Source organism: Clytia hemisphaerica, unplaced genomic scaffold (genome assembly GCF_902728285.1).
Source record: "Clytia hemisphaerica strain Z4C2 unplaced genomic scaffold, Clytia hemisphaerica genome assembly, whole genome shotgun sequence".
NCBI lineage: Eukaryota > Metazoa > Cnidaria > Hydrozoa > Leptothecata > Clytiidae > Clytia > Clytia hemisphaerica.
Genome location: NW_027103432.1, coordinates 429,984 through 444,324, shown reverse-complemented (window position 1 = coordinate 444,324; position 14,341 = coordinate 429,984). Strand labels below are relative to the sequence as shown.

General features: G+C 34.2%; 1 protein-coding gene across 1 annotated transcript; it reads left to right on the top strand.

Moving 5' to 3' along the window:
* Nucleotides 1–2,286: 2,286 nt before the first annotated feature.
* Nucleotides 2,287–14,341, top strand: LOC136798064 (monoacylglycerol lipase ABHD2-like). Its single transcript, XM_067054646.1, has 9 exons — nt 2,287–2,347; nt 7,839–8,028; nt 8,199–8,379; nt 8,795–8,963; nt 9,454–9,637; nt 10,553–10,744; nt 11,219–11,291; nt 11,528–11,612; nt 11,821–14,341. Exons 2-9 carry the CDS (start codon nt 7,856–7,858, stop codon nt 11,991–11,993), a joined length of 1,230 nt encoding a protein of 409 aa, XP_066910747.1. The 5' UTR covers nt 2,287–2,347; nt 7,839–7,855; the 3' UTR covers nt 11,994–14,341.

Sequence of the window (14,341 nt, the reverse complement as noted above, 5' to 3'; positions counted from 1 at the left end):
AGAAACATCCGGAGCAAAAAGTGCTAATTTTTCATGCTCTGGAACACCAGAAGATTCTGGAGCACTTCCGGTGTTCTGGAGCAAGATACCGTCAACTGCTCTAACTTGGGACTATCTGACAAAACATGGGACGGCAATTCGGCCTCCATTTCACCGAACACCTCCAATGCCATTTGATTTGTGTTTCTTTCGCACCGAGTAGGCTTTTAAATCAAAATATGAAAAAATCCGTAGTGGAACACACGTGGGTGTCTGTGCACTCTAAGAGGAGCGAAGAAGTATGATTGATAAACTTGGTGGAGTTATCAAAACAAATTTGTTGTCAAAGAGATCTGTATAAAGATGTGATCAATAACTGAGACAAAGTTGTGACTTGTTGATATGCTAAAATCTTGAATAATAATAAACGCTAGATCCTACTGTCAGTTACATCAAAATGCCTCGAAAATGTCAATATGAAAATTGCGTAATCAGAGAACGTATGTCTCGCTCATTATAAAAAGGCCGAAACCAACTTTCAATAATTGGATTGTAACATCGAGTTAAGTCTCTTTTGTTAAGTCACCAGGGGGTAAATAAAACAGACCTTGATACATTTATCGTTCGTTTCAACTTGACAATTCGTTTAAAACACAGCCTCCAAAATATTTGGGGTAGGTAAAATATGTACAAAGAAATTCATACTTTTCCAACCCGGCGAATCTTTAAAAAAGAAGCGAACAATAAAATATAATTACCCTTTCCAAATAAACCTCTTCGGTGGTGAGCGTAGTCTACTCTGACGTAATTGTAAAATTTATGTGATGGGAGTTTGAAATAGTATTGTAATGTTGTTTGGGGAATTATGAAGTTCTCTGGAATTTCGATTGCATTTATTCAAGTTGATTTTTTATGACTTCTAATGGTACTTTTTCTAACGAGTTTGATTACTCTGTTCTCACACTTATGTCTTTTTTTTTCGCGTCCTCTTCCCTGATTACTTTTATTTATATTTTTAAAGACAGGTAAGAAGGCATATTGATGTAACTGACTGTAACTTGGTCTAATGTCGACATCCCTCCTCTAAATTCGACACCCTTTTCTAGAGCTGAAAAATTAAAAAAAGGTCGAAATTATTTTATTTGCTTAGTGGTAAGGGAGGATAAACTGATAAATCTTTTTTCAATCACCAATTCCGACTTTCATATTATTTCTATCTCTAAAGAAGGGTGTCAAAATTAGAAGACGGATGTCGAGATTAGACAAACTTACGGTAATGAGTAGAGTCCCTAACATAAGATAAATTGTAACAAGTAGGGTTTCTAAGATATAACAGGTAAATATATATACAAGATCTAACAATAAGTGAAAATACAGACCAGATTTCAACCAGTCCCATGTTTCCACCAACAACACCAAGCCGTCCCAAGTTAGAACAGTTGACGGTACCCGGGATATAATTACGATAGTGCTTGCTGTGCTAATCATGGGAAAACAAATTGCGATCACGTGTATTGGGCCATTCCAGAAAATTTTTGTTCGGAAATTCCGATAAAAATCCATGTACTTTTGCAAAATGCATGGGAAATTCCACTTTTTTTGCCTTTTTTAATTTAATTGCCTTGGAAATTCATACCTTTTCTTCTCTCGCCTTGGAAATTTCGAATTTTGGTGAAAACTTTTGCCCTTGGAAATCCTGTGTTGTCCGCCCCCCTGTTACAGACAAATTCTGGAATGGCCCATTATTAATAAATCAGCCGACGCATGGAAGTGAAACCTTACGTTTTTTAATTTTTTCGATATTTCGACCAGTGGTGCAGTGATGCTTTCAAATCTTGTGACAAATTCAATTTCATTTTAATGACTGAATCATTATATCAATATTTTTTTGTGACCATGCTCAAACGTTTTTTTAAAACGTGTTAAAAATCACTTATCGGACGTTTCTGGAGCGCCAGGCTGGAGGGTCCTTTTATTTCTGTAAAACGAAGCAATTCAGTATAAAAGTAAGTAAATCAGTCAGTCAGTGAATTTAATTAGTTTATTCTAGCTTCACCTTCAATTGATCAAGCAAATAAAAACCAGAAACTTACATTCCCATTTATCTGTCTACGATGGATAAATACAATACAATCTAGGTACAATAAATATCTGTGTATTTACTAAAATAATATGGCTAATGTAGAATGAATTGACTTTTTGAAAAATTGAGAAATCGCAAAAATGTGATCAAAATTTACTCTTTCGCTTTCGTTTTCATTCATAATGGCCGATTTTGTTTACATTTTCGAAATTCAAAATGGTACCCCAAGTTATGAGCAATACATGCTGAAAGAGGAACAGAGTGGGCGGTTTCCTTATGATTTTGGTAGGTAGCTAATTTGACGAAAACATTTACTTATCTTTAAATGTTTAAGATGAATTATATTAAGAATTTATATTTTCAAATTTCTAATACAATAGCGATTTTTTAACAAACTTTAGTGGCAGTAAAAAGGTGAGACAGATGGAGATGGGGACAGAAGAAGCAAGAGAAGATTTTAGGTCTAGCTCTAGCTAGCCTCTAGGTAGGATTTTAAAAATAGTCATTTCATAGCTTACAGCATACAGGAGAACACAACAGTCTATTGAATGAGATTTAGATCAGATGACTTGCATCAGGGAAGGAAAGGTTTTTCAGCCATCAGGCATCATTTGTGATGGCTAAAAAACCTTTCCTTCCCTGGCTGATGCGCAAGAGCAAGTCATCTGATCTCAATCTCATTCAATAGACTGTTGTGTTCTCCTGTATGCTGTAAGTTATGAAATCAACTGATCAAACAAAGCAGCAAAATTTAAAAACAAATGTAATATATACCTCAAATGAATGACCTGGCTGGTCCTTAAAATACAAAGTTAAATCAAAACAAAAATGGGAGAGTAGAGCTACTGCGAGCAGCTGAGCTGCGTAATTCATTTGTTTTGAAATTTTGCTGCTTTAATTGGTCAGTCATTTGATGGCTATACAAGTTACCCTCCACTGATCCAAAAGTTTTCCCCACTTCACGGTAGGTGGCCATCAAGCGAGAAATTGTTCTATTACTACGACCATGTATTTACTATTCGCGTCAAATCACACCCCCCCGCATCACCCCCTGATCATATTTTGCACTGATTTTTCAGTGCGGAGACGCGGAAAAAAATCTGGGAAAAGCAATTTGTTTTTTTACCGTCATCTGCTCTAAATTGGGACTATCTGACAGGGTTCAAATTATAAATTTTAGGAGCTTCGCTATTTTTCCGAGCGAAGCGAGGTAACAGAGGAGCGCCGCAGGCTAAATTTTTTCAGTGTTTGCGAAACATTTTTAGTATTTTGCGATGTTGTTTGGAAGAAAATGCGAAAGTATCTTCAATTCATTTCTCGAGAAAAGCGAAGTTAGATTTGAAGTAAGAGATTATAGACAAAGCAAAGTTTAGTGAAGTTTTGAAGTAACGAGTTTTAGATAAAGCAATGGATAAACGAGTGAATAAAGTTGCGATTTTATAAAGCAATAGATAAACGAATGAATGAAGTAGCAAATTGACAAGTTGATAAAGCAATAGATAGACGAATGAATAAAGTAGCGAAGTGGCAAGTTTATAAAGCAATAGATAAACAAATGTGTGTAGAAAAATAGGCATTTTCTTATAATTTTTTAACTTCGCATTTTTGAGTTGGGAAATCTTTTTGGGTCGCTAAATCTAAAATTCACTTCGCATTTTGCGAAGTGCGAAGCTATAATTCGAACCCTGTCTGAAAAAACATGGGATGGCAATTCGGCCACCATTTCACCAAACCTCCAAAGTCATTTGATTTGAATTGATGAACGATTTATTAAAAAATACACAATTTCTCTTATGAAAAAAATCCGTAGTGGAACACACGCGAGTGTCTGCGCACGCACTCTAAGATAAGAGGATCGAAGAAGTATGATTGATAAAATTGGTGGAGTTATCAAAACAAATTTGTTGTCAAAGAGATTAACAGTAAGTAAAAATACAGGCCAGATATCAACCAGTCCCATGTTTCAACCAATCGTTCCAAGTTGGAGCAGTTGACGGCTTTTTTCTTAATCGCTCGACAACCATCATCGAAAAATTGTTTTGTTTACGTCACCACCCGCCCCCAACTTACTGACCCGACTAAATAAAACCTGGGAAGTTTTCCTGTTGCGACACGAACAGAGCACTTTTTTGATGATCGCCATAAGTGCAGGAACTACGACGCAGACAGCTCCGCTGACAGCACTGCTCACAGATCCGCTCAAAGATCCGCTCACAGCTCTACTCTAGCTACCATTTTAAAGTCTCAAATTAAATATGAAAATCATACAAGATCATGAATTTTAAGATGGCGGGAATTCAGATGTTTCTCAATGGCTGCTAGACATGTAATCTCAATTTTGATAATGATATTAAACATAATTATGTATGACATCACTTATTTTGATGAGTAAATGAGTAAATTTTGTAAATCAGGTTTATTCTATTCTATTATGGCTGAGTTACAGGAGGCTCTAGGAGCCCATTCTCGCAACTATATATAGATGCTTTCCCGTCAGCACCTTGAACTGACTACCCAATTCCCCTCACATGGCATGGGTTGACCCGGGCGGAGGTTTGTTCACTTGTCAAGTGAACTGTTGTGAGTGGGAATCGAACCTTGGTCGCCTGTACAGGAATCAAGGTTGATGTCCACTATACCACAACGCAAGGTTTGCTTTAAGGGCTGTGCATGTTAGCCTCCACTGATGCATGTTACCTGATTTCACGGTATACTTTAAAAAGCTTAAAAATCTACTCAAAAGTTCAAAATGTCCCCTTTCCGTGTAATCCCAACTAACATCTCAGAAAATGGCACAGGAAAGTGTGTGCTCCACCATTGTGTATAAAATTTTCTGGGTGGGTAAAACAAACATATTGTATGTTGCCTGCCAGGGGTTAAGGAAAGAGGATTTTTAGCTTTAAAACTTTTGATAAATATTATTTTCGTAAAAGAATTCCAGGATGGTATATAATACCGTGAATAAAAAGAATGTATTAAAATCTGGGCGAATTTAGTTTGACAAATTTTAAGAAAAATCAACTTTCCCTAAAGAAACGCAGACAGATTTTTTACCTCCAGGGACCAAACAGTGGAGAGCATCAAAATGTGCGCACACAACTATTTTGCGAAATTCATAAAACAGCCATCAGTTAATATCCACACTAGCATCCCACCAAAATGTGCATCAAAGATTGATGCTACAAAATTTTTTATCATATTTGCTTGGATCAAAGGAATGTGCTGCAAATTTTGATCCATACAAACCTTTAAAACTAATAGACCTTTTGCTCATCAGTATTTCTTGTTAAATAATTAAAGACCGCAGCATTAAAACATTTTTTGCCTAGAAACGAAATAATTCATCCTGTTTTTCTTACTGACTGAGGGCAAGTAATTTATGATGTAGTAATTTGATATTCATTAATTAGACCATTGCATTCTCCTAGGTCTATAGTATAATTATGTAGATGTGTCATTGTTTTAATGCTGGAGTATTATTCAACGTGATACCCTGATCAGCAATAAGGTTTGAAGAAAAGCTTCACAAGAAAAGATTTATGAATGTGAAAGCACCCTTTAAGATTGGTGCATCACCGGATAGGCTATTTCCTGGAAGTTTTACAAGATCTCATTCCCTTGCCCATTTACACTTGCAGAGTTTTTATTTCAATGTATAATCAAGGAGGCTTAACAAATCAAAGTGCTATCTCTGGAATTGAAAAACAAAATTTATATAGTTGGTCAATTAGCTGAACATTTTGTTCTTTAAATTATTTTGCTTCAACTTTTTAATTTTATTTGAATTGTCTTAGGATTTCAAACTTGATTCGACTAATTTTCATCCTTGTTGTTGCATATAATATACATCCTGTAGATTAACCTAAAAACAGCTGTTCATAATTTTCTTACGCGCACAGTAAACCTCTGAAGGTGCTTGAAAATTATACATCTGAGGAAATTAGTCCTCCTGCAGAAAATTCTACAACAAGAATCTTGTTGTGCGCTGGAAAGTCAAAAACTGATACAGCGCCCTATTCATAAACACAATCACATAACTTTGTTGTCGTTCCTAGTCCTCTTAGACAGACGCGGTCCTTACAATTTCGAGATTGCATATTCATCAGATTGTTATGTTTTCACACATCCCTTTAGAGCTTCAGCGTGGTGTGCAGAAAACATTCACTTTCTGATCTCAGGCTAATAGATGTTTTACTGAAACCACTCCTAGTGTGACTAACTGACAGTGAGCAAGGTTTTTTCTCTGTTGATTACGACTTAAAAAGATCAATATCCCTAAATTATGATTAAATTTTGCAATTGGTAAACTGTTGAATAACTGAAGGTCTCTGAAGCTGAAAATTTTTTCAGAAAAGCAAAAATTTCCATTCAAAGTTCAAAAACTCTGTTAAGCTAAAGATGCTACCATGTCAATACTTTGATGCCATTAGTTTAGTTTTGCATCTTTTTTGGATCATTTTCATATAAGCACAATGGTAGAAACAACATTTTTCCCAAAATAATGCTTTAAAAACCTTCATTTTTATAAATTACCTTTTCAAGACAATAGTGTGAATTCTACCAGAGGAATTTAAAGAGATGGAAAAACAGCTTCTTCAAAACAATAGACAAACGCCCTTAAGGGAGTTTGTTTCAAGCTTATGGATTTCTTTTGTTGTTGCTTTAAAAAAGTTGTATAATTAGCGTGGTATGACGAAATTCTTTTGTTTCAGGTCAAATTATGCGTAAACTTTAGGGGCTTATATATTGGGGAGACCTCTTTTATACCAAAAGATACCTATATTTTCTTGCTCAGAATTTTCTAGCAAGAAAGAGATATAACGGCATCATGACCACATAATTAGATTAAAAGCTAAAGTGCACGAAAATAAGAAATCAAATCTGTCTTTGATGAATTTCTATCAAATTTTTTAGAAATAATTTGGTATCATTGTGATGAGAATTTTTCAGACTACAAGTTGGTGTAAAATTTGTTACTGGATACTGAAAGTTTAAAAAGTAATAGATCAAAAACGAAAAACATAAAACCACTTTTATAAACACAGAATATAGAAACCAGCCCTCTTCGCATGGTGAGCCGTTTTTTTCTGAACATTTTGTAACGACCAAATTAAAGCTAAAACAAAGGAGTTTTCAATAGACACGATCTGAACACTTCGGGTAATCAGAGAAGCACTTTTTCTATTCCATCCCATTTCTCTGATTCTACAAACTTATTTTCTCACTATTTTTAATCAAATTTGATTAGATAATTTATTTGTTTGATGGGTAGGTCAAAATCAAAGTTTTTTTGACACTTTTGATTGATTGAGCCAATTTTAAAGTTTTATACACCATAGCTTTCTTCTGCACTATAGAAAAAGAATTAACTGAAAATTCTTAACACTTTTATTGGCGCACCAAGAATATTTCCAAAAAAGCTTTACAGTCAACTAGGGTGACTATCATAAGGCCAAGGGAGGGGGAACAATCATTACCTCAAATAAAGACCACAATATTTTCTGGTAATTAATTTAAATAATAAGATCAAACAAAACAACCCTGACTTAATTCAAGATAAATTTTGCAAGAGACAGAACATTTTGATGTCATTTTGCATATGATGTTTTCCTTACCCAATCCATAGTCATATACAAAATCACCTGCTTTTAGCAACTTTTGAGAAGCAATTTTTAACTGGCCAACATCACTTTGAAAGTCTTTAAAATGACCAAAAAAGTGAAAAATCGTTATAAACCATTATATTATTATAGATATTTACAACTTTTTTTTGTAGTGAAAATTTACTGACAAATGGAACAATCACTGATATTCAATGTTTTGTCCACACTATGTTTCATAGCATTTATTGCAATTTGTCGAATCTTGCGAAGTAAAGACTTGGTTCCTGATACAGAACTTTTTTATCAATCATCTTCAAAGTTTGTCAAGAATATTTTGGCAAATTCCCCAACACTACAGGAAAGGTAAAAATCAATCCAGAGTAGATATTTAAATATTCCTTTTCATGGTTCATGTTACTAAAATTTAAATTGTGGTAGCTATTTGTTTGTTTGCAATAATCTCTCGCATTTTTCTTATTGTACTCTCATCCATCGTAGGAAAAAGGAATCATTTTCATATTTCTTTCCTCTAGATATATTCCTATGTTCTTATGGGGGAAGAGCGGACACATTCAAAGTGTTTTGTTTTCTGTTGTTGGAAGATTTGGCCAGAAAGAACTTGTTCAAAAAAGACGAGTTGAAATCCCTGCTAGTGATGGATTGATCATATCATATGACTTGTTTCAGAAAGACCCAAATATTAAAGGAAAACACGTAAGACCATTTTAAATTTTACACTTTTATTAAACTTTCTATAGGTATTATTAATGTAATTTAAACCTTTTTTTTAAATGATCTAACCTTTACTATATTGTTTTTAAAAAGAAATATGAACGCCCAGTATCTGTTTTATATTGAAGTGGAAATTGTAATCTACAATTTAAGCAAAATGTTATTCCCAGAATAATATCATATGGATTACATCAGAGAAACACAAAATTCTGCTATTAGATGTTTGTTAAGAAAGCCAGAAAATATTATGAATGGGTTTTTCTGTTGTTTTTTTAAGCCAAAAAGTTGTTTCCTTTTTAACATCTTCGAAAGTTAGTATACCTAGAATGTCTGCTATTATCGGAATTGAAAATAGTATCATTCAATTAAAGTTTCAATTTTTTTGTTTTTCATACAGAAAGACGAGTTGATCTTGGTAGTACCAGGTATTTGCAATACAGGAGACACAGACTATGTGCATGAATTTTCGTGTTTTATGAACAAGTCTGGGTACGATGTGGCTGTTCTCAATCACACTGGCGCTCTGAAGAACTCCAAAATCACACAACCCAGGATATTCAGTTATGGTAACGTAATGTTCAATTCTCGGCATTTGCATTTTCGATTTTCTCTTACTGTATTCCTTATTTTAACGTGCCAATGCACTAGATAGATAGAGTCGATATTTTACGTGGTTACCCCAGTTATCTAGGACTTTGAGTCAGTCTTAGATTGTTTTCACAGGGTTCAGGGCCTATGGTGCTAACGGCTTGACCACTCGGAGATCACTCCTTAAATGCGCACTATTTTCGAAATGAATGCAATATCACAAGCCTCGTTGCCAAGATACTTTAATATTCTAAGACATAGTGTTTGTAAACCTCAGTGCTTTTGTATCAAAATTGATGATGGTCTTTTGGGAATACATATCAATTGTTCCAAATGTCGCCTGAAATTATCAAATTTGTAAACGAAACCTACAATGGTAAGAAAAATTACACGAAATGAATGAAAATCTGTGACTTTTTCTGTACAAAAGCATCTAATGTTACCTAAGCTGTTCAATTCTCCTACCAGGTAAAACGGACGACTTGGATGTGATTGTGAATGATTTGTTTCGCAAACATCGACAAAAGAAGTTGATCGGTATTGGTTTTTCGCTTGGTGCTCAAATTTTGATGAAGTATTTGGGTGAAAAGAAACAAAATCAGGAGAAGTTTTCTTTAGCAATGTCCATCTGTCAAGGATATGATCTCAGAGAGTAAGAAAACTTTTCTTTTCCTCATGTTCATATTAAACTTGATTAAGAAATTTCTCGGAAAATACTCTTCTAAATATTTATTAGGCTAGTTGAAAAACTATAAAGCCCAGTCCACTAATCTCTATGTGCTTGACTGGATCAAGGTTTCTATATAATAGGAAGCGTGTCCGACCTTAATCTGACAGCCATTTTGCTTTTTCGTTTACTTGACGACCGTCGATGGGATTCAAATGTTTTGAAGTTCGAACTTTTGAAAGTAAGATAGAAAACAACACTGCGGACTAGTCAACCTCCAAACTTGTTACACTCCAACGTGAAATCTGTGATATCAGTTAGCCTATCTAGTGTGTTAGATATGAAATCTGTGGACCAGTCTGACATAAAAGTAAATGAGATCTTAGCGCTATTATAAATTTTAATTACCAAGATGGCTAAACCACCTTCAGATTTTTTCTTGAATTAAAAACTGAATTTCTGAATAATTTGAGGCTCAATCAAAGCCTGCTTGATACAACGTACTTTAGGCGAACAAACTTTCGCAAGCAGAAACTTTTGTGATTTTCGCGAATTTTGGCTCTTTTCGCGAAAGTAAATGTCTTTAAAAATTCTAGGAAGGGCAATTCGCGAAAGTTTAAGCTCGCGAAAAATTCTTGACAAAATAGAAAATCTGTAAAACTTTGAATAAAATGTAACTTTTATGGCACTTTTTAGCTTGCTAAAAGACTAATAAGTCAAAAGACAAATGTTTCAAGCCAATCCAAGAAGTATTCGTCTCTCTAAGCCATTTTTCATGTGAAAATTCTGTAATTTACGTCTTGATTCGCGAAAGTTTATGTGATTTTTCGTCCTCGCGAAAGTTTCTGCTTGCGAAAGTTTGTACGCTTAAAGGATATAATTGTAATCGTTTCTTTTTAGAGCTTGTGATTTGCTTCAAGAATGGGGCAACCTGAGGCGTTTTTATAACCTCATCATTACAAAAAACATGCTGAAGGTCATCTCAAGACACAAAACTTCATTCCAAAAGCAACATTCTGAGAACAAACGTTTAGACTGGCAACGAATCGAATCTTCCAAAGCATTGCATGAACTCGATTCTGAATTCACTTTGTAAGTCATCTTCATATTTCCCATTTTAATTGTTGGAATTTTAATCGTATTATTCTTATTTGTAATGTTTTAATGTCCATCGACTTGTTTCTATTTCTATTTCTATTTGGTTGAGTTGCAGGAGGCTTTAGAGGCCTATTCTCGCAACTATAGACGCTTACTAGTGAGCGTCCCGTCAGCACCTTGAACTGACTACCCAATTCCCCTCACATGGCATGGGTTGACCCGGGCGAAGGAACCTTCACTTGCCAAGTGAACTGCCGTGAGTGGGAATCGAACCCTGGCCCTTACACAGAAGCCAAGGTTGACTACCACTATACCACGGCACCTTGTTTCATTATTGTATGTACATTTCTCCAGTAGAACTTTGGAAATGTAATACATACTTAATTTGAACTGCGTTGAATGAGAAGATTTCTACTCGAAGATCTCTAAGGTTCAATTTTCAATTTTTTGTTGTGTTTTTCTTTTCAGGAAAGTGTTTCGCGAGAAAGAGAAACTGTATGATTGGTACTGGAAAGAAAGTTGCAGCCGAAATTTGAACAAAGTAAATTCAAATCTATTTGGTTTGTTTAAGATTCTTATGAAATTGTATAGCTTTGATTTGTTTCCCTAATACAACATACAAAAAACCAAGTGGTCACCACCAAAAAGCATGGCACCTTTTCAGGATAGGTCACATTCATTAAATAGCTCCAAAATGAGCTCGACAAATTTTTTTTCATTGAAAGCCCGCATGTGTATCATTTGGCTACATAATTAATGGAAGTTTTATTTCTTTAGATCGAAATTCCAGTGTTTATGGTGAATGCAAAGGACGATCCTCTAGTTCCAGAGTGTTTGTTTCGATATCCCAAGTCTCTTGTTGGTAAGTTCCATTCATTTCTTAAAGAGTAAGTTTTTCAAAAAATATGGCATTTTTTTCGGAATCATAGGAAAAAACACTTTATAGAATTGATGTCGAATTCCTCTTTTGTTGAAATTGATAAAAAATGTGAATGTAAGGTTTGCACCTTCAAGTATGAGCGGTCTATGACATGATACATGTTTTATCAAAATCCTTCCTTTTCTTCTAGAACACAACAAAAACTGTTTGTTTGTGGTGACAGAATTTGGTGGCCATCTTGGATTTTTCGAAGGTGGTTATTTTCGCCCGAATCGGGTTTCATGGATTGATCGGGTTATCTTGGAATATTTGAATGGGGCTCTGAATGAGTTGAAAAATGAGAAAAGTATTGGGGTGCGCTGAAATCAATGGAAATATTTAAATATCTCGAGAAATAGGCGAAGAAAATTAAGAGATTTTGCCAATCAAAGATTTTGCTTATGACTTTGGTTGATGAATACCAAATAAGCCACGCTCTTTGGCATAATACTAGATTGATAAGTTTGGAGTTTGAGGGGCTCGCATATTTATAATCTCGCTAGGTCATTTGATGTTTAGTTTCAAAGTAACGATTTAGACTTTTCGTTTGTAAATTATAATTCCATTCATCCTTCGCCGTTACATACATATAGTTGAGCCAATATTCATCTAGTCATTCGAAAAATTTAACTAGTTTATAGGGTTTTTGGAGAGGGAGTTGACAAATTGATAACTGTAATTTAACCTGGTCGAATTCAAATCAATAACGCGATGGAAAACCAATTAAAGAGCAGAACATTCAAGGCTGGACTTTAAAGGTTCTTGGTTTGCCGTCACCCGACCCTAGATTTTGGAGATGAGTCGGTCGGTTGGAAAATCTTTTTATTTTGGTCATTCCTGGAATTTTTGTTTACATTTTTTTTTTAAGTTCAGCCCCAGTAGTGAATATGAAAGAGACTTCAAACTCGAAAGATTCATCGGAGCTATGTTTATAGTTGACACATTCTCTTTTATATACAATTAAGTCAGATCATTAGAGCTCGTCTAATTTTAATTAGACTTAAGGCTACTAAGGCTAACTTTCCCTTCTGCCTGCCTACCACCCTTGTGAGAGTTCGATGATGATAGTGATTTGTCGTAATCATGTTTTGATGATTTCATCCATGAATGATTCTGTATTTTGGAGTACCACCCTTCTAAACATCTTTTCCTGTTGTGTTGGCGACTAACATAAACAACAAACAAATTAATTAGTGTGGGTGACATTTTTCGTTAATCTTAATCATGCATTTTTTCTAGGGTGTAGCCCTAATTCTGACACCATCTCGTACACCATACCATAACATTCCCATTTAATACACGCTTTTTTAATAAGAATACACTTTATAAGAATGCCCATGATGAAAATGGCCAAAAAATTAACAATAATGCTAAGAATGTCACCATCATTGAATTTTGCTATTCAAGCTAAAAATACCACTTTTAGAGCATTTTCAATTAAAAATTGTCAACTACCCCTAAGTAAGGCTCACTCTTTTCACGAAAATGCCATTTTATGTTTGAGACGTATGTACTGAATATTAAATCTAGTCTGAATTAGGATCCTAACCTAGGAATGCTGTAAGAATATTTTAGGATGATTTTCCCAAAAAAAGTCAAGGATATCCATGATGAAATGAATTTACGCCATTATTATGAAAAAAAGCGTGTACCTAACCTTATGCTCTATCTGTACAAATCCATTCCCAGACTTCAACATGAAGTTTGTATTTTTGTTAATTTTACTTATTTATTTTTAAGGTTTTAATTAAGACTGAGTTCTAGATACTGATTGTAGTAAGATGATTTTTTAATTTTTCGAATAATTTTTTCAAAGCATTCATTTTTAAAGTCTTGAATTTTTTTTAATTTATGATAAATTTTCATTAAGATTTATTAAATTCATTGAAATTTCATAGTTTTAAGTAATTAGTCATTTTAGAAATAGCTTAAGTATTGATATCATTTCCACACTTTTGAAAGAACTCTTGAAGGAGGACGCTTTCAGCAGATAGATGGTTCATAGATGCTCTTTTTTTTCTATGTTAATATTTAATTTCACTTTCACTTACCTTATCTTCTATTACATATTTCACATTTTGTTAATTTTTTATTTTTAAGGCACTTCATTTTCATTTTATTGTTTAGTTTACCAATAACATCATGTAAATTTGACACAATTTATTCATTGTTTTATTTAACAATTTATTTCTTTTGAGGTAGAATTTATTTATTTTGGTAGCTCCGTGGGAAGAGGGGGTGCTACGATTACAACAGGGGTTTGTCAGTTCAGTTTGAAAAACAGGCTCTACACGCTGCTAGTTTTCTCAAGATTTTTAACCAAAATTTGCCAACAAAACCGGCTCTTAATTGGACTGAGATTTCTAAATTTTCGGAAAACTTTTTACTTTTCTTTCTTAAAATTTCGCAAAAAAGCACCTTATGACGGACTAACGTTTAACTTTGTGAACTTTTTAAGCCCAGTAGCACACCATGTACCTCATATGCACAAATGTCTACACCAGCTAGGATAGTTCAGTTGTTCCACTATTTTCTAGTATTATGTAAGGGGAAATTGATATGGAGTATTTTTGTAATATTTACTACTCATTTACTACTAATTAGCTTTTAGTTTTTTCTTTCAAAACAGTAAAAACTTTTATAGTCGTATACAAATGCGGTCCACTGTCTTA